The 20,764-nt window shown below is 36.0% G+C and overlaps 1 protein-coding gene across 2 annotated transcripts in view; it reads right to left on the bottom strand.

Annotated features, from left to right (window-relative positions):
• Positions 1-20,764, bottom strand: part of ALCAM (activated leukocyte cell adhesion molecule) — a 209,620-nt gene that overhangs the window by 29,689 nt on the left and 159,167 nt on the right. For both annotated transcript variants that reach the window (XM_055383240.2, XM_055383241.2), the window contains exons 4-9: positions 14,864-14,928; positions 13,244-13,331; positions 12,098-12,280; positions 6,822-6,949; positions 5,156-5,288; positions 1,591-1,703 (exon numbers count right to left, since the gene is read on the bottom strand). In XM_055383240.2, coding sequence (XP_055239215.1) covers positions 1,591-1,703; positions 5,156-5,288; positions 6,822-6,949; positions 12,098-12,280; positions 13,244-13,331; positions 14,864-14,928 — 710 coding nt within the window. The remainder of the gene's footprint in view (positions 1-1,590; positions 1,704-5,155; positions 5,289-6,821; positions 6,950-12,097; positions 12,281-13,243; positions 13,332-14,863; positions 14,929-20,764) is intronic.

The raw sequence follows: 20,764 nt of genomic DNA, 5'->3' as shown, positions 1-20,764 counted from the left end.
TTCATTTACTGAATTTATAATTTGGAAAGCGTTCTATTCCAATTTCTATGAACAAAGGAAATGTATCATTTAATTTTAAAAAATCGCTCGATATACAGAAAATAATCCTATTATGTCAGGAATTGAAATGCTCCTAAGCAGGCAACTAGACACAATCCTAAGATTATGTGGTCTTTGTCCATTAGGATATTTTTTCCCACTCCCCATTAACTAACCAATAATCAGGGAATACTGATCATCACTATTTTGAATACATGAGCTGTTCATGACAGTTAATTCATAACAGTGATTGCAGTTGATTGTACAAACAGTTTAAACCACAGTAAACTTAGTTTCTCTAGTCCTATAGTAAAACATGCAATGAGTGTTCAAATGATTATGAATTAGTCTAGTTGCCTAGAACTTGTCTAGCCTTGTGATCACTGATTACTACAAACATATCATGCTAGATTGCAGCATAGGAAGTGGCACTTTATTTTAATGAACAAGTTGTGATGAGGCTGTGGCTGAAAGAGAGTACAATAAGAAACTGAGCTCACAGAGTAAGACAACAAGTAACAGAGGATCGAGTGTTAAAAAGGATCAAAAGGCAGGCAGTAAAGCAATACAAAATAATTTCATCAATATATTTCCATCAAAAAGAAACTCTAGAAAAATATTTCTCCACAGTTTCTTATAAAGGTAATTCTTGTCAACTCCTATTTCAAATGGTATTTGTGTTTTCTGAACCCATCATGGGTTAAGGGTTCTTGTCACATGTTATGCTCTGGTAACAAATGCACTGGGAGTTTGGATATACTAGCCAAGGGTTTAAGTGGAGGGATCACAGTCACAACCTTTTCCTTTGGTGATAACCTTATCTCAAATCACCAATTATCAGTCACACTTCCTTACTCTAAAAGGATAGCCAATGGCCTACATTTCAGACAATTACAAGAGTATAAGCACTTGTTCAGGGAATACTGAATTAACTCCTACTATGTTCCAGGTATTCTACTATAGCTCAGGGATAAAAGGGATTGCTTTCTAGGAGCTCTTGATCCAGTGGAACCTGTTTTCAGAAACTTAAGAGTGGTCTCAGCAGCAGAGAGACAAAAGGTGTCTTATCAAAGCATAGTATTTATACTCAGTAAGGTCTGGCCTTGAGTCTCTACTCTGTCAGTTATGAGCTTTCTGATTTATTTCCCTTCAATTTCTTTATATGAAGAATGTGGGGAAAATAATAAGGTTGTTGTAAATATCATGTAAGGATAATGTGGGCAAAAACACACTGCAAATTATTAAGCCCTGTGGTATATAACTATGTTTGTATGTGCACACATGCGTGTGGTGTGTGTATAGTTAGTATATACACATAACTGACATAACACCTCAAACTAAGTTTCAGAACACCAATTATGGATGTCACCGTGTTGAGCACCTCTAAAATTTTATTGTTATTTTATTTCTCTTATCAGAAACAGAGAGAGAGAGAGAGCTGGTATATAAATACATCCATGAATATATCTACTTGAATACAATATAAAGTGCATAAGAAACCTAAAAAGAAATCAAACCAAACAGCGGGGTAGTACCAAAAATATTACTTACTTTCATCCATACCACAGTTGCATTTCTGCTAGCGGATATTGTGCATGACACGGGTAGGGCATCACCAATCTGTCTGGTCACTTCTCCACTTGGGTTTAAGGACAAATCCAAATCTGTGAAGCAGAAAATCTGTTCAAAGTGCTAACTCTGAAATGTAAGATAGCCAAAATATTTTGGAGAAGAAAAGATGAAAGAAAATAAATTTCTTCTAACTGCATTTGAACATTCAGAACTGATTTATATGACTAAAATAATTGGACTACAGCATGATTAGCCTAGTTTTTCAAGCCAGCCTTGAGACTAGTTTAGACAAGAGAATGGTCAATCTAATTGATTATCCATTTATTTGCAGTTAACATGATTGATATTTTGAGGGGATATAAATATTCCCTTAGGGCCTATCACCTTAAGAAAAAAAATCTTAAGTCACTTCTGGAAGAAAATAAAGATGATGACTAGGTAAATATTATATAAAGAGACAGTAAGGCATAAATTTTGGAAAATCAAGCATCTTTAGACAGCAGGTGATAAACTGAAAAACCATGAGATAGTAGTTGTGTTTCTTCAGAGAGAATTTACTATAGCAGCAGATATTTTTAAAAAGTGCTATTCCATTTCTCATCCAGTTGATGGAAAACAATTTTTATAAAAATCTTACTGTCATAGTCTGATGTGTACGAGAAAATTCCAACTCAATTGAACAAGTATTTATTGTACAGCTACTATGTCCCAAGCACTGATGAGAGATGCAGAGATAAATAATGACCTTATAAGTCAATGAGGTAGAGGTACTATGCTGACTATAACACACAGCCCATAAAATCAGCACCTAGTAGCAAACCTGACACTGATTTGGAGTTCAATAAATATTTGTTGAAAGACGAAAGGCAGGCTAGAAACAGAGGTGCAAATGAAGACTTAATGGAAGTAGGGAGAACAGAGCCAAACTGGGTTTCAAAGCAGTAATAAAGGCTTTGTAAAGGGAACACTATATGTTCGTGGCCTCTGATGGTTGAGAAGGACTTTGATAGGGGAAGATGTAAGGAAAACTTTGGTCACATAAGCAAAGGCAAAGAGATGAGAAAGCTTGGCAGATTTTGTAATGGTGAGTAATTGGGTATAAGTGGTGACAACTCATGGAAGTTAAACTCATACAATTCATTGAGACCAGACTGAAGAGGACCATGCTTGCCACACTAGGAGTTGTGTCTTTGTTCTACAGTATGAAGACTTGCCATTACACTCCAAGTTTCTCCTTGGTTTAACATGTCATAATTGCAACTTGTTGACTGCAACATCATTTTTAAAGTTCGTCTCTCCTATCAGACTGAAAGCACCATGAGGGTAGTGATTGTGACTTGGTTTGTCACTGATATATCCACAGTGGCTGACACATGGTAGACTCTCAAACATTACTATTGAATGAATGAAGGGAAGGAGCATGCTTTCTCAATTTCTCATTAATATTAAACCATGTACCAACATGTAGAAAAGTGGAGTTTCCTTGGAATATTTGGGTGAATTGTATTTAGATGAAAATTTTATTCTGGATGAGTTAGAAGTTTTTGTTAGCTGGATAGCTAATTTTCCAGAGAGGAGATAAACAACTTTACAGGACAATGATGGACTTTGAAAGCTCTGATGAAGACTCTATGTGTGCATATATTGGCAGGGAAACAGTGACTTTCATCAGCAACTAGGAATTTGTAGGCTGTGAGACTTGATGAGCAGCCTATTCTGCAAACATGTGCAAGAATGGGTTGGCGCTTCTCTACCCACACTTCCTTTAGACATGTTTGAAAAGGAAACAAATCTTGTTTTTGGAAAATAAGCAAGCAATCAAAGATAAGTGGGTAAAAATAGGATTTTTATGTTTCCATATAATTTAGAATCAGATGTTGATTTACTTGAAATACTTTTTTTCAGCTTTTGAGGAGGAACAGAGTCAGCAATAGAGTTAAAACCCAGTGTTAGAGTCTACCTGTCAAAACCAAGATGCATTTAAATCTAATTAAATGCACTAAAATCCAATTAAGCTTTTACACACTTTTGTTTAATTTTCCCCCATCACAGCCAAACACGTAGGCACTATATGGCTGCAACCAAGTCTTTTGCTTTGTCAGTCTGCCATCTATCCTCCCCTGCCTTATCTACAAGTAAAGTAAATAAGAGCCCTCTTCTTTTAGAGACCTGTGTACCTTGCATCTCTTAAAAATAAGCACATCACACCATCTCTAAGGCACTAGATTATTGATTATTGGCCCAAAGACATCATGAGCAATGATAATAGAGAGCTATTCCACATATGGTTCTACCTGCTGGCTATATTCTCTTTCTTCATTATTTTATTTTCATGAAACAGGACTGGATAATATTGTTATACTGGAAGCTACTGCTTTCTCTGTAACTAGCCCCTGATGGTAGACACATTCAAACCCAAGCAACATAAGCAAGGAGTAAATGGAGAAATGGCCCAGCTGTGAACATAACAGTCCACTATTTTTACAGGGCTCTCAAGGGAGCACTCCCAACATCAGACAATCAGAAGCAACCATGTGGTTGCTTTATTCCCCAATGCACCCCCCTGTATCTCTCTCAAAAATTTAGCTCATATCCCACATGTTTTTAAAGTATTATGAGTCAAATGAAAGAGTTAGAACTATGTACTCAAGACAATTTCTAAAGTCTCTTTATACTCAGTGGGATTGTAGTGGATGATGTCTAGAGGAAACCTTATTAATGGTACTGTTGAGTGCAAAGGACTTATTAGGAAGTTTGTACTATACCTCTAAGCAAGACTGACATTTGCTTAAAGCACTCTGAATTCTAGTGTCACCAGGGTGTGGTATGAATTAGTTTACCGTTTCCATGATTCATCAGGTACATCAATAATATGGACTGTCATGAAGAACTCAAGTTAAATGTCTGGTATTTACATGTGTCTTTTTCTGTTACACCGAGGCAAATATAACTTTTGGAGCATTTGGAGATCAAAAGCAAATTAAAAGTTAAAAAGTTATGTCCACAGTGATTTTCAAGAGGTTCTGTTTCCAGAAATTTCCTACCCCTCTATACAGAGTACATTCAGCCAATAAGTAACTTCTAATGATCTCTACTTCCTGTTCCCAAAACTGAGTCTGTAGTAACTTTGTATTGCCTGAGTTTGGGTGTTAAATTTATTCTGTAACACAAATGATAATGCTGGGTCAACTGCAAAGCTGGTGCACTTCAAGAACATGGAAATGTTTTCTTAAAATATACAGAGTTGTTTCTTTAAGACCTATATGAATATTGTTCATTGACACCACAAATTGAAGACACTTAGAAAGAAGATGGAGATGTACCACTGCCAAAAGTTGCGGTTATCAGAGCCATGCAAGGTTTCAATATTGCAGTACAAATCTGGACAAAGTTGAGCTTATCCTGATGCTCTCTCTCTCTACTGCATCTAATGCAACCGAGTTATTTAAGAAAGATATACGTGCAGTTTATTTGAAAAGATAGCTACATTAAGCTATTAGAAGCCTTTGAGGTGAAGCTGCTGATGAAGAAATAGGTGACTTACAGTGAACTGTGATGGCTGTTGAAGCAATCATGCTTTTTTTGTCTATCAGGGAACACTTGTAGTCTCCTGTTGCATTGCGCCTCACATCTGTCAGTGTGTAAGTATTTGAGCTTCTTATTCCTTCGGGCTGTCCCTTTTGATAGAGGCAAAATGTCAGATGATTATACTTGGTCGCTACAATGAGAACAGTTGTATTTCTTGATGAAGATAGCATTTTATCAAGTAAGATAAAAAAGGGAATGTGTTTCACTGATCACACAAAAAGAGTACAGTTTGTGTTACCAACATCTGATTCCCGGGCAAATAATTAATATTTTGGATCTAAGGAATTTGAGAGCTGATTTATTTTCTATTGATGACTTTTATTTTATTGACAGCATGGCTTTTGCTCAAGTTTCAAGGGCATTTTTAAAAAGTCCAATGTTTTATTTTTATATTTATGCCTTATGTAATTTGACAAAAATATTTGAGGCAGCTTAAAAGGAAATACGCTATATATCCAGATTAAAAGAAAAAACATAAAAGGAAGGAAAGAAAGAAGGAAGGAAGGAAAGTAAAAAGGAAGAAAGGATGAAATGAGAAGAATAAGAAAGAATGAAAGGGGAAAGGAAGAGAGAGAGGAGAAGAAAAAAAAGAAAATGACGAAAGAAAAAAGAAATTAAGAAATTAAGACTAGGAAAAATATAGATGATGTAGGAATAATATAAGTTAACAAAGAAAGATATTCAGCAGGTATTATTGCTAAAACTGAGACACAAATTTGACTCTGTCATCCCCGATAGCCAAAGCAGAAACCTAATTAGTTTTAAATTTTCCTTTGCAAAGGAAACAAAAACAGCAATTAATTCATTAGGAGAAACAAAGTTTTCTGTCAGCATAAAGAAATTACTTATACTAGTCTTCTGAATAATGTAGTGAATGACATTCTTAAATACTATTGAGTACTGTGGTAGATGAAATTTGTAAGCACAACCCTGCAGTAAATGCAGTATTGAGTTGCATTATGGCTTCCCTCAATGTGAAAGTGATGTCAAACACAAAGATATGGGAGAGCAAACAGGCATCCTCAGAGAGAGCTCTCTCCTTGTCTGCTTCCAGATCTTTATGACATGCAGAGCACATCCGAGAGGAATTTTCCAAAGTATCCTCTATGCATATCATTTCCTTCAGCTATGATATGGAGAAAAGTTGAGGAAATGGCATTTCAAGATTATACATAATGACCAAAAAAGAGCCATAGCATTATCCTAAATATAACGTGCAACAGAACTATCCCTACTTCAGAGGGTTAGAGGTGTGTTCGGGGCAATGTTGTGGGCAGATTTAGAATCCACATCAGTTCATTCACTGTCATCAGTTTTCATTTTGTAGTTATCTGCTTCTGAGGAGCAGATTCTTAAAGTTTATTTGGATAATTAAACTTTAAGTTTTTGCAATTATGGTTTCCCGTGGTTGGCTTTTTTTTCTCTTTGTCCTTGAAATCTCTCAGCATTGAGAAAAAAGGCAAGAACAGTGGCAGGTGCAGAAAAAGCTTCCACGTGACATTTTATAGGTGGCGTCTCTTGTCTCCAGCAATAACATTTTTTCTCACTTAATCTATCCACGTAGAAGTCAAACAACAGGAAAAATGATAGTCATCCAACTGAAGTAATACTTAAGCACTTACTGGTAAGTAAAACAAAAATTCCTCTGGGGGAGGGTTGCCATTCCCTAAGCATTTAAGAGTGATGTTATCCCCTTCTTTGATGGCATTTTTTGGTGGCAGCACTTGTATTGTCACCTGCTCTGTAGGATCTGTAAGAGTTACAGACACAAGTTAACCATTTTTGTCAAGTACCGAATTACTCTGTGCATACAATGTAAATGACTAAATTATACATAATTTTCTCAAGAAGCTAGTAATGGTAATTGCTTAAATATACCTTTTTATAGAAGGATTGAAGCTAATAGCTACTTGCTATACAAGTACTAATCTTAGGGCCAACTACAAAGAAACCCTGTTACATAAAAATCAATTTCTTCTTAGCAAAATGTCTTTAACTGAGGTAGGAATGGTGGTAATTATTTTATGTATAAAAGACCATAGGAACAATCAAACTGCATGGCTTTATTATAGGGAAATTTAATTATATATTATATGAATCTTATAGTTTGGAAGGACAAAAATCAGCTAGCAAATAGCTAAAGCTATTAGATACCACTGTACTCATATTGCATAATAATACTTCATATGAAATAAAAAGAGGAGACATGAGCTAAACAACACCAGTGAGGATTTCGGCATGCAGGAGAGAAGATCTGCTTAAAAAAAGATGAATCCTATGAACTGAGGGACACCCTTGACACAATCAACAGGACTGTAAATGTATTGTAATTTTGTCCTGTTCATTGGAGCCAAGATGCAACTTTCATTCCATTTTGGTCAAATTTATGGAGAAAATAGGGCTAAAGGGTATGCTTCAGCACTCAATAGTAGAATGCTAATGAAATTAAATGCTGGATACGGTGAACCATATCTAGCAAACAGGAAATAAAATGAAGTGGTGCTGGTAGTTAGAAATGATCCACTAACCTATCCATTTGTTATGTTGCTGGATAATACAATGAATAATAAATTTTGAAATCATATAATGCAAAGGTATGTTTCATAGAATGTTTTCCACAAGACTTAATAATTATTGAGGCATGTGTATATATTTCCAAACTGGTGGCACTAAAAATTATCTATGAAAACCTATTTTTTTTATTAGCTAACAAGTGAAATGAGTAAGTTATACTTTTGGAGGCTTTGTTCTATCTCTTGCGGTCATTTACCTTTCTATAGATAAAGTGCAGATAAAAAAACTTAGAAGTTTGTTATAGATTGTTTCTTTGCCTTTTCTCTATGCTTGGGCATCTCTGAATACTTGTCCAGTATATTCTGAGGTTAAACGGTGATTGATTTAATACATTTCTTATTTGTTTTTCTGGATTTGCCTGAAGTAGTTTCCTAACCAGCAGTTTCCGGTGAGGTTGAAAAGTAAATAAAATCTGGTTTTGGTGCCCTGCTGACCTTCCGTTTCCGGGCCTCTCTTGCTTTTCTTACTTGGCCCTTCTCTGACTAGGGCTCATGTTTGGCCTGTGGCATGTCACTGTGGCACATCTCTGATCAAGGCTGACACAACAGAACAGCCAGGGATGGCAATCTCTGACTTCATTCTCTATTTTAAAACTCCGCTTCTCTGTGTTCCCTTTTCAATAGGCTCCGCTTTGTATTAGAGGGTCATCAAAGGGTTAATGTAACACATTTGTGTTTTGACAGTAACTCTCTGCATGTCCACTAACGTGTTTACCTCAGAATTAATGATCCCTTGCTCTGCGTTTGCCCCTGACTTTGAATTTTACTCTGCCCATTAGTAAATCATCATTTTGCCCATTACCCTGGCTTTCTCCTTTGCCCTCTCTTATCCATTCAGTCACCATGTCTTGATGATTAATACTTTACAATATATTTTGGGTCTGATTCTCCCCTTCTATTCTCACTAACACTTCCCTAGTCCATGTCCTAATTAACCTACACTTGAAGCAATGCCATCAAATTTCACTTGGTTCCTCACCTTGAGTCTCCTTCCTTTTGATCCTTTCATATATATTTCCTCTGAATCAGTTTTCTGAAGTAGCGCTTTGAATATTACAATGATACCCAAAATCTGCTACACATTCCCAACATATGAAGATTAAAAATAAAAATTCCTTAGCCTGGTATCCACAATTTGGCTTGAACCCAGCTCAAGTGAGAGTCTTCTCTCTTACTCTGCTACATAAACCCCTACAAAATAACCAAAACTGTCTGCTGAAATTTTCTTTTCATGTATTTATTTATCCTACAGTCCTTCTTCATTTATTCATTTGTTTGGCATCTATATTGTGCAAGCCTTAAGTGCTGGAATTATGAAGTTGAAAACCCTGCCTCAATGAACGTTTCCTCTATTTGTAAAGACACCAAACTTAATAATTAAGAGTATGACCACATAAAACCTGCATATGACACAAGCATAGGGATCCTGGTAGCTATCATTACATGAGACTAGGAAGCTTCCTGGAGGAACTGATCCTGGAGCTGGGTTTTGACACATAAATGGGTGTTTGCTAAATGATGAAGGTGGGAAAATGACAGCATATGCATAGGCATGTAAGTATTACTCTACAGAAGGAATCTGGAAAGTAGAACAGACCACAGTGGATACAGCAGTGATGAGGGTTGAGACATACTGTAGGACCATGGCTAAAACGAACTCAAGGCATACTGCAATTGGGGGAGGGGGAAGGATATTAATCTGAGAGCTCTGGGGAGTCACTGAGAAGTTTTTATCACATTTGTGTTTTAGAAAAATATTTCTGGCAGCAGTTTGGAGGGCAGTTTATTTGGGGGTGAACAGAGAATGGTGGGCAGACAAGAGAAATACTATTTTGCAATTCATTGGAAAAATACTACTTTGAAATCCATCGCAGGAATAGAGGCAATGAGGAATGGTGGCATAAACATAGGCAGTGTCAGAAGGCAGAAATCAGATCAAAACAAAGATTAAAGAGCTAGATTCTCTAAAACCTCGTTACTGATTGAATAGGGTAAGAAAGGAGTGGACTGGTGCATTTTTCTCAAGCTTTCTCAAGATGAATTGGCCAATTTTTTTTTTTCTTGAAATGGACTCGTCTCTCCTTTCCATTTAGCGCTCTTCTTCTGTTCTCTGAAGTCTGCCTAGAGCAGTGGTTTTCCACTCGTAGTCCTCAGATCAGCAGCATTAGCACCATCAGGGAATTTGTTACAAATGCAGAGTGTCAATCACCGTCCTATACCCACTAAATCAGACACTCAAGGCCAGGGTGCAGTAATCTGTGCTCTAACAAGTCCTTCATGTTCTTCTGATTTACACTACAGTTTGAGAACCACTGTCCTTGGGCACCTGAGCCCTCAAGACTCTTAATACTGAGTTCCTAAGACTTTTACCCTTACAACCTTGCATTGGCAATTTCCTTCTGATGTAGGTGTCTTGTTTCTCTACTGGAGTAGTACACTCCTTGAATGTGAGGGCTGTCTTAAACTGCTTCTTCGTGCTTCGTGTTTTCACCATGAAGCCCACAGTGGCTTCTTCAAAGCCATGCCAAGTGCACCTTACACAGCCAGCATGATAAAATCATTTTCTTCGCATCCATCCAAGAACTTCTCTGTCTACCCAACTCTGCATACCTCACACTCACAGATATTTCTGTTCTTTCTGAAGCCAATTTCCCAATTCTTATTACTTATCTTGATGTTCTCTCCTGTGTTGTACACCTACACTTACACTAATATGGTTTATTTCCAGTTGAATATTTCTAACAGAAAGAATTCTGGGCCGGGCTTGGTGGCTCACACCCACCTGTAATCCCAGTACTTTGGGAGGCTGAGGTGGGCAGATCACCTGAGGTCAGGAGTTCGAGACCAACCTGGCCAACATGGTGGAACCCCACCTCTACTAAAAATACAAAAATCAGCAGGGTGTGGTGGCATGCGCTTCTAATCCCAGCTACTTGGGAGGCTGAGGCAGGAGAAGCACTTGAATTCAAGAGGTGGAGGTTGCAGTAAGCTGAGATTACGCCACTGCACTCTGGCCTGGGCAACAGAGTGAGACTATGTCTCGCACACACACACAAAAAAAAAAAAAAAAAAAAAGAAAGAAAGAATTCTGCCTTCACCTAAAAAAGTTTGATTTTAGATAAGCTATACATAATGAAATACTAATTTCTTGGGTTTAAATCAAGTTGAAACTTATTTCCCAAGTTTAAGGCAAAACTACCTTTTAATATTAGGGCAACTTTGGAAGAATTTCACTTTTGTTCTCATATAAGATATTGTGCCCTAGGGAACCAAAAAAAGAAATGTAGGTGAGGTGATTCTTTCAAAAGGCTCAGCAGGCATTCCTAGCTTTTCTCTAAAATAGATGTAGAAGTGCTAGGTCACTGTAGAACACATGCCAGTATCACAAAAATTTTAGATAAATTAATAATAAGAAGAAAATCCTTTATTGCATTTTCCCCCAAATATCTTCAGCTCTATGTTTATATTGTGATAATGACCATATAATAATAATAATAAAGTACTTAATAATGACAATTTAATGTGTGATGTAGCATGCTATTTTTGATTTGTGATTTCACTTACTCTCTATAACAACACTATCAGTTAGGTATTATATTTTTCCCATTTCAAAGTAAGAAAACTGAGATGTAGAGTAATTAAGCTACTTTTCAAGAAATGGTAATTGATAATGCTGGGACTAGAATTCCAGAATTTTTGCTCCTAATCATTAGATTATCTTGGCACCTGTCTTACAAGGAAAGCACAGCAATGGAGAAAAAGACTCTATTCTAATATCTACAGCTAATTTAGGGCAAGACTCTGTGCCTCACTTTACTAACTAAAATAATGAAGTTAGAACAGATGACCATGAAGATTCCTTTGTAGACAAATACTCTGTTTCAAATACACAATTTAGTTAAGTAAAATGTCTTGTAATACAACATCCTATCAAACTTATGCAATTGATCTCATTATTAAAATAAATTTCTTCATTAAAATGGTAATCTCTTATTTAGAAAGCCAGTTAAAGTCTATATTTGTCTGTCATTCATCCAGAAAATGATAAGTTATAGATCTTATCTTTAAAGAACTTAGTGTGTAGTGGAATTCAGAAGAGACACTCATAGAGAAAATGTAGAGAGTGAAAGATATTATAGGATGGATAAATGTTTATTCATGCTATGGTCTCCTAAAGAGGAAGAGATTATTTGGGTGCCATCAATTTGGGGTGCAGATTGGAAGCAGAATTCAAAGAGTAATTGGATTGGGACCTCAAAGATTAATAGCATTTGAATATTATATCGAACACATTAAATAGCATAATTATATACTGAATTACTTACAGTAAATATCAAATACTGCCTGTTCAGAATGAATTGTTTTCTGGCCAGATGGTCCATAATATGTCACCGAGCAGGTGAATGGCATTTGTATGTCAGCCTTGGTTGTCTTGTACTCCAGGGTGGAAGTCATGGTATAGAGCTGAGTCACTGGGTCCATTTCCTTTTTAAAAATTATGACCACCGCTGAAGAAAATAAAGAACACTGATGATAGGGTCTTTCATCTGACAATCACAATCCTTAACAAAACAGCACCACACCTTTGAGAAGTGTTTTTTTCCTTCTAACTGTATTCAGCAGGAGAGAAAATTGACATGTAGTGAGGTTAGATGTCGTTTCAAAACCGTGAATCAGAGACACAGAAATAGAATCCTGGAATCCCTTTTCCCACTCACTTAATTAACTTCTAGATCATGCCATATACAGAAATTATTTTCTCTGCTCTTGATTCTTCTGTACAAGGGCTGAAAATTATGTTTAAAAAATCACGTATTAATTTAGTACATACTTAAAGTAACAGAGCATAAGAGTCATAGCTCAAAAGAGGGCAACATATTTAGATCTTGAATAGTTTAAAGCGGGGGTCTCCAACCTCCAGGACTGGTATGGGTCCAAACAGCAGGAGGTGAGCGGTGGGCAACCACAAGAAGCTTCTTTTGTATTTACAGCCACTCCCCATGGCTCACATTACTGACTGAGCTCCTCCTCCTGTCAGATCAGTTGTGGAATTAGGTTCTTATAGGAATGCAAATCCTGCTGTGAACTGCACATATGAGGGATCTAGGTTGTTATGAGAATCTGATGCCTGATGATCTGTCACTGTGTCCCATCACCCCTAGATGGGACTGTCTAGTTCCAGAAAAACAAGCTCTGGGCTCTCACTGATTCTACATTATGGTGAGTTGCATAATTATTTTGTTATATATCACTATGTAATAATAATAGAAATAAAGTACACAATAAACCTAATGCCTGTAAATCACCCTGAAACCATCCCCCGACCCTGATCCAAAGAAAAATTGTCTTCCATGAAACCAGTTCCTGGTGCCAAAAAGGTTGGAGACCACTGGTTTAAAGAATACCTAGAACAAAGAAAGTCAGAACAGGTCCTCTGAATGTACTCCCTGTCCCCCTGCCCTCACACCCACCTCCTTCAAGGGGATGTAGCACTTTTCCATTCCTGTACCATGTGATATTGCCATCTGGATAACTGTCTTCTGAAATGCAGTCACCCAACTGCAAAATAAAAAGGCAATGTTATTACCTTGGTTCAATCAGGGGCTGTCAATTTGGAAACTCCAGAAACTCAGGCAATGCAGAGTTATTCCAAGGGTTTCTTGACCCGTTTATTTTCCAACACTGACAAAAGACTGAATACATGCTCTCTGGTATAAAAACAATGTCTTTTTAAGACCTTTTTAACAATTTATTTGAAAATATACTTTTGACGATTTTTAAATGTGCAATAGATGGTGTCACTATTATAAAATCACATTCATTTGAAAGCATTGCCAAATTCATTTTGACACTATTCATTTTTAACATTAACCAAATAACATTACTCTATTAACACTGACTATTACCATGAATCATAGATCTTCATACGGAAGAATAATTTGGTGTTAAAATGGGGCTGTGTCTCCAGTTTCATACTACATATATTTCAAGAGGATATATATTATCATGCTCTATAATTCCCCTCACTTTCTTTAAATGTATTTTAACTTTAATATTTGGTATTCATCATATAATTTTATGCAGTAAAATTTAATATGACACAAAGAATGTAGGACTTGCTTTTCCATCTCCCAACAAAGGAAAACTTTGGTATTTTAGTTACATTATTATTCAATATGGAACTCCAACTTTGTCCCCCACTTTAATACAGCTTCCCTTCACATATCTGCTAATGTGTTGTTCGAATCTGATCTCACCTCTTTACTTCAATCTTTCAGTAGCGTAATTTGCCAACAGAATAAAGTCCAAACTCCCTATTTAGTATATAAGATTTGTCATGATCTAACTTTTCTTTGCCTCTCCAGATTCATCTCTATCCTTTCTTGTTTTCTGTCTTGGCACCCAGTTTCATCAATGCCAAAATTTGCTGTTTCCCAAACACACCGTTCTGTTTCTCATCCTATTATTTCATATTGTTGGAAAGCCATTTCTACCTTTGGCTTTGTGAAAATCTATTCATCTTTCATCATTCTCTCTATATATTTCTTCTACACAGGGTCTGACTCTGTCGTCCACAATGGAATGCAATGGTGCAAACATGGCTCACTGCAGCTTTGACCTCCTAGGCTTAAGCAATCCTCCCTACCAAGCATCAGCCTACCAAGCAGCTGGGACCACAGGCATGTACCGCTATGCCCAGCTAACTTTTAAATATTTTTTATAAACAAGGTCTTGCCATGCTGTACATTCCTGGGCTCAAGTGATCCTCCCACCTTAACCTCCCAAACTGCTGGGCTTACAGGCACGAATCATGCTAATTGGCTTCATCCTTCTATTAAACAATCCACTAATTCAAATAAGAAAGACTCCTCTTTTCAGAAATGACCCCACCTTCCTTGATGTCCCCATGGTCACCTGAGACTGTGAGCATGTTGTACCCTCTGTGCCTTGAGCATAATTTCTGATTGGTAGCTGCAACACTGTCATCTCCACAAGAGAAAAGCCTTTCTTACTTGTCTTGGAATGTAAGGTCAGAAGAAGGCACTTACAACACTGGCTAAATAAAGGTATTAATCAAAAACAATTCTTACCTTTTTTAGCTGCTCTGTTTCGAGAAACAGTGCTTTGCTTACAATTTCAGGTTTAGATGGTTGCTCTAAAGTTAAGCAGAGAAAGATTTTAAGTACATATGTAAGAAAAACGGGACTTCTGTGATTTGATTCACAGCAAAAACAATTCTTTTACTCAATACAGAAGAACAAGCAACAGAATAAAAATAGATTTCGTTATACAGTCTGGATTTAGGGAATCTATAGGTCTACCCCTTCAAATATTTATTATCTTAAATATTATTTTCAGTGCTTGTAATTCCTTTGAATAAAATATCAATAATGCTTTCTGAATGCTTTATAAATAGTGAATATGGATTTGATAGTGAAACATGGGCTAATGTCCTATATAGGATATATTGTCTCTAATTGATTACCATGAGCACTTCTTACTTATCAGTAACTTACAGCTCATTAACTGAAGACAATAATTTACATGAACCAGAATCACAAAGATACTTGTTTAAAATTCAGATTTCCGAGCCCTATTTGGCCTACTGAATCAGAATTCCTGAAAAAAAAAAATCCCATAACTCCACATTTTAAACAAGTTTCTAGGGGATTCTCAGTCACCATAAAGTTTGAGAAACACTGTTCTAAAATCATGGGAAATAGAAAGCAAGTTAAGGAATTTATAAACCCAAATTTCTGAAATATCTCTAACTTTACCTCTTAAGCCAAGTCACAATATGAAACTGTAAATGTGAGAAAATCTTTCAAATGTGGAACCTGAGATGATGGACAAAAACATTTTAAATATAGGTAGTTCTAAGAAACATAAATTTTAATAAAGACTTCAGGAGTAATTGATTAAAAGTTGCAGCAACAATTTATTATTTAAACTGATTTTAAGTTATTTTATTCTTAGCTGCTATTTTCTATCAATGATGGATTTTGCGCTTTTTAAATAGCTCCAACAATTAGTTTACACAAAAAGTATATTGCCTCATTGTCACTGATGTTTGTGAGTCTCATGGACCAAAATTATTCTATTTTCTTATAAGCAAATGTATTTAAACAATCAGCTACTTTTTCTTTTATAGTCTTATTGTTTACCACCTAATACTTTTAATTTTGATTACCAAACTAAACTAAATTGGCTTTTGTATAATTGTTACTCAATTTGGAATTCAGTTATTAGACATGTTACCTCCCTAGATCATTATAGAAAACAAGGAAAACGACAAAATGTCTCTGGGGTAGCAAAATGGATATCTTTAGACTATATGAGAAACAAATGTAACCTTCTTTAGGTTAATATCTAGAGTTAATTTCCCCTCATAAATATGTTTTACATGAGATATTAGAATAATGAACAAAAACAATAAATCCTTCCATGTGTTGAACTCATGCTCTTTAATTATAAGAGGGCCTACTTAACTATTAATTCTAGAAACATAATTCCACAAATACAATTTTCACAATGATGATTTCTAGTTTCCAAATACACTGATTGGGAACAAAACATAAGCAAGATAGAACAATAGAAAAAATAAATATAGAAAAATAGGAAGACACAACAGAGAAAATTAACATTAACACAAACTAGAAGTGACACTTGACTACCTGATTGGTAGGATAGTGACCATAAAATGATAAAAAGTTGACCAAGAAAAAAAAGCTTCTCAAAATAGACACCAGTTTCTGGGAAACATATTGTGTGGAGGTTAAAACCTTTCACATAAGAGTAAACCTTGACATTATCACTATTTTAATAGAATGTTATTAATGTTCATAATTGGAACTCTTGAGTTATTGATGAAACACTGAATCTTATTTGGAATCCATGTTTTAAAAAGGCAAATATCTAATACATTTGAGAGAAGAATGCATCTGAAATATTTAAACAAAAAGAAAATTCTTGGGGTGTAAGGAAGTCAAAGTTTTCTGGAAACTGAAATCAGTTATTTAGTGACACCCTCTCTGAGAGCTCAATAGATGTAATACATGCAGTTAATTTATGTGGCCAATGAAGAGTCAAAATGAACAGGAAAAAAAGGTCAAAACATTCTTAGTTTCTCCTTCAAGAGTATTATGCCTGGAATATGTGACGATATTTGACAATTCTTCTCATAAATTTAGGTTCTAAATAGACAGATTTGGTGGGTCGCTTTGCCAAGTTTCACTACTTTCCAGTTCACCAAAGTAAAATATCAAGACTGTTGTGCACATACTCTTTCTCTAATAGAAAATGTATAACTTTACTTTGCTTTGTAAACCCTGTAATGTTTTGTCAATGCACCCATAATCATAAATACTTTGTATTTCAGTGTTTGGTCCTTTACTCATGGTCATGTGTGTTTTGTTGCCATAAATGCTTTAAAATTCCTTATTTTTTCAATGAAATGAAACTGTTGCAAACCTAAGGAAACCTGATGAAAGGATGTTTAAAGCTTAATCCTGTTTACATTATGATTCGTCTTTCTATTTGGAAAAGAGGCTCACAGTGAGTATTGTGAATGTAATGGTAATACTTATTTCATTTTCCTGAGTTATTTTCTCCTTAAATGTTTGTTTTGAGCCCTCTATATTAACTATGTATCTTGAATGTAATTTTCTTTTATATTAGGTTGTAACAATTGATGAGTATTAGTTGGAGGACCATAAAAGAGGACATGTACTATTTTAGCAAAACTGCATATTGATTCCAAAGTGTTAAAAAATAGTCTATGTGAATTATATCTTAACATGATTCAAAGATTCATAACCAAGTATAGAATTGAAGGGAAAAGCAATGCTACAAATTGACTTGCATCATTAAAGTAATTTAGTCAAGGGCAATGATTTAAGCCAAATTTTGCTTCTGAGTCTTCTTGGCTAAGTTTCTCTAAATCATTCAACTGAATATTTATCAAATGGAAAAATCATGCCTTTGTTTATTTTCTTTTTTTGCTGATCTGGCTATCTTAAGTAGTTAGAAGCTATATTATAATAGGGCCACATTATGGTAGCTTACAATTATAGAATAGGGAGATTAAAAATATCTTACACTGTTTATTCTAAATCTGATAGTATTTTACAAGGTGTGTGTGTGTGTGCGTGTGCACGCATGTGTGTGTTGGAGACAGGGGCAGCTGATATTCATGGCAACATGTAGTATGTGCCAGTATCTTGAACAATGATATATAATGCTAAGACTCAAATGGTTTCGGTTTTTAATACTTTTGTTTTAAGCTCAGGGGTACAAATGCAGGTTTGTTACATAGGTAAAGTTATGTCATGGGGGTTTTTGTACAGATTATTTCATCACCTAGGCATTAAGCCTAGTACCTATTAGTTATTTTTCCTGATTCTCTCCCTCTTCCTACCCTCCTCCCTCTGAAAGGCCCCAGTGTGTGTTGTTCTCCTCTATGTGCCCATGTGTTCTCATCATTTAGCTCCCACTTATAAGTGAGAACATGCAGTATTTGGTTTCTGTTCCTGTGTTAGCTTACTATGGATAGTGGCTTTCAACCAAGTAAATTGTAGGGCTTTCACTAATACCCATTAAGGGCTGATCATATATAGTGAAAAGTTAAGCTACATGTAATATTTAGTGTCGATTAAAACATTTCATAAATAGTGCCCTTACTTTTCCCTCTACTTTTCTTTTTGTTTTATATCATCTGCAGTTGTACAGGAGATTTTATAGCTGGAGAAGAAATTGTGGTAAGGGGCTGGGGAGTGGTCAGAAAGAAATATACTGAAATAGACAGCTCCTTTTGTTCTAATACCCAGACTATTGCTAGTAAGAGCTATGAACATTAGCCTTCAAAGAATCTAAAAATCAGCAACCTACTAAAATGTATATTTTTTGGCATCTAGCCAGCTCACAGCAAGGTGAGAATGTAGTGAAGACGGCACAACTGCTCTGTATGACCCACAGTGTTCTAGTATTACTATAAAAACCCACACATAGGATAGCTCAATTTAATAAGAGAGGAGAGCAAGTGAAGGCAGATGCAAATGGTCATGTTGACTCAAAATGGCTCCTCCCGGTACTTTGTCAGCAATCACCCCTCATAAATCATGAAGTACTTTAAGCCAACTACTGTGAGCAAAAGGTATCTTTTATATTTAAATAATCAAAATGAAATATCTGGTGTAGATCTTATTGTTAAACAGATCATTTTCTGCTTCTTCCCCCCTCAATGCCCCCCAGAATTTTACTTTTAGGTTGAATGTCTTTTAGGAGGAGGGTGAAAGCAAAGACACTTAATTTTGATAAAGCAGTCAGAACAGTATCCAAATGGGAGGAATCCAAATAAAAGCTCTGAAGTACCTCTGTGTGAAGCCACTAAACACGGCCCATCATCATCATAAGACCTGGCCCATATGTACCACAGAGCAGACTCTATGTCAGCAATACCACAGAGCAGCACCAGAGTAGACTAGACTTGCAATTAGCACAGGGTGTGGTTTTCAAATTTCTTTTAGAGCTGGAGCCACTCCTCCGTTTTCCTTTTTTTTTTTCATGAACAAATTATCATGAAAAACTTTGAAATGTTGAAATAGACTGAAGCCTCACTAATCAAGTAGAAATAGCTCCTCACCTTCCTCAACTGTCTTCATTAACTCCTGAACAAGATCCTAGCATCAGAATGGGAAAACCTCCCGTCTCATCCAAAGTATTGATTTTACTGATGAGGAGTGAATCTTAGCCCCAGACTGGTGAGGTGACTTGCCCAAAGTCAGAAATTAGCAGCAGATCTCACAAAGTAAGGTCTCCTGGTGACCCACTCAGTGACTGCTCCATCTCACCACCAACAGCCTTCTGGCTCTCTGGGTACCCATTTGACTTCTAGACCTTTTTCACAATCACTAGAACGAATCTTTGGGCACCTTTAAAGGTTGACACTTGCTTCTGAATGGTTTTATTAACCTCAAATGTGCACTAAATAAAAACACAGTTTGATTTTGATGCCATTCCACTAAAAGAAAAAAGCTGATTAGTGGTGACTAAGAATGCCACTTATTTGGATTTGGGCTGATTCATAGGTATGATTTCTTGCATATGAGGAATAGCTTAAAATTAAACAAGCAAACCTGCATTAAAGATAGCAAGGTCATTTGCCAGGGGCTGTAGTTTGAATAAAAACAATTTGACTTAGCTCATGAGGATGGCAATCAGCAGCAGCCTGATCTGAGACTGGCTCCCATTAACCACACTTGATTCTATGGTACACGGTGCACGTTGCTAAGTGATTCAACAGAGGGAAACAGAGGACTGATTGATGGGCTTGGTAACTCTTAAGTGACTGCAATATACACATGCAGAGAATGAAAGTCTCCCTGTCACAGCTGCTTTTTGCTTCACAGAAAGTGACCCAAAGTAAATTCATTGAAAACAAAACAAAACAAAAAAAACAAACCAAAAGCCCCTATATGTTTTTTGTAAACATTGTCTTTATCATAAGCTTTGCTGTTCATTTTACTGGATTTGGAGGGTCTCACGATTTCTAGCATAAAACACCATTTTCAAGAGTATGTAACTTGTCTATGTAAATTCTCCCTGGCCCACAGCCTGGAATGCAAATTCTGTTTCTGAGAATCACTTTGTTTTCAACAACATCAAAAAGAGAAGGGAGTAGGGGGGTGTTGGCGGTAGGTGGGGTGTGAGTTTGTTTTCACAATAATAGAAATTCCCTGTATTCCAAATCGGCTGATAAATTTTATTGAATTAGGCCAACTGAATTTTTTTCAGATTTCTGAAAAAATCAGATTTGGGCTGATTTACAGGTATGATTTCTTGCATATGAGGAATAGCTTAATTTTTTTTTTGTTTTTGTTTTACAAAAAATGTTTTGAAAACTGTCACAAATAATTCTTCCAAATGAAACAAACTGAATTTTCTCAACTCCCTTGTATATTACCATCTCAGTGTAGGAAAATTTTAACACCTTA

Source organism: Gorilla gorilla, chromosome 2 (assembly GCF_029281585.2).
Source record: "Gorilla gorilla gorilla isolate KB3781 chromosome 2, NHGRI_mGorGor1-v2.1_pri, whole genome shotgun sequence".
In the NCBI taxonomy this organism is placed as follows: domain Eukaryota; kingdom Metazoa; phylum Chordata; class Mammalia; order Primates; family Hominidae; genus Gorilla; species Gorilla gorilla.
The sequence above is the reverse complement of the archived record's forward strand: the minus strand, read 5'-3'. Positions and strand labels throughout refer to the sequence as shown.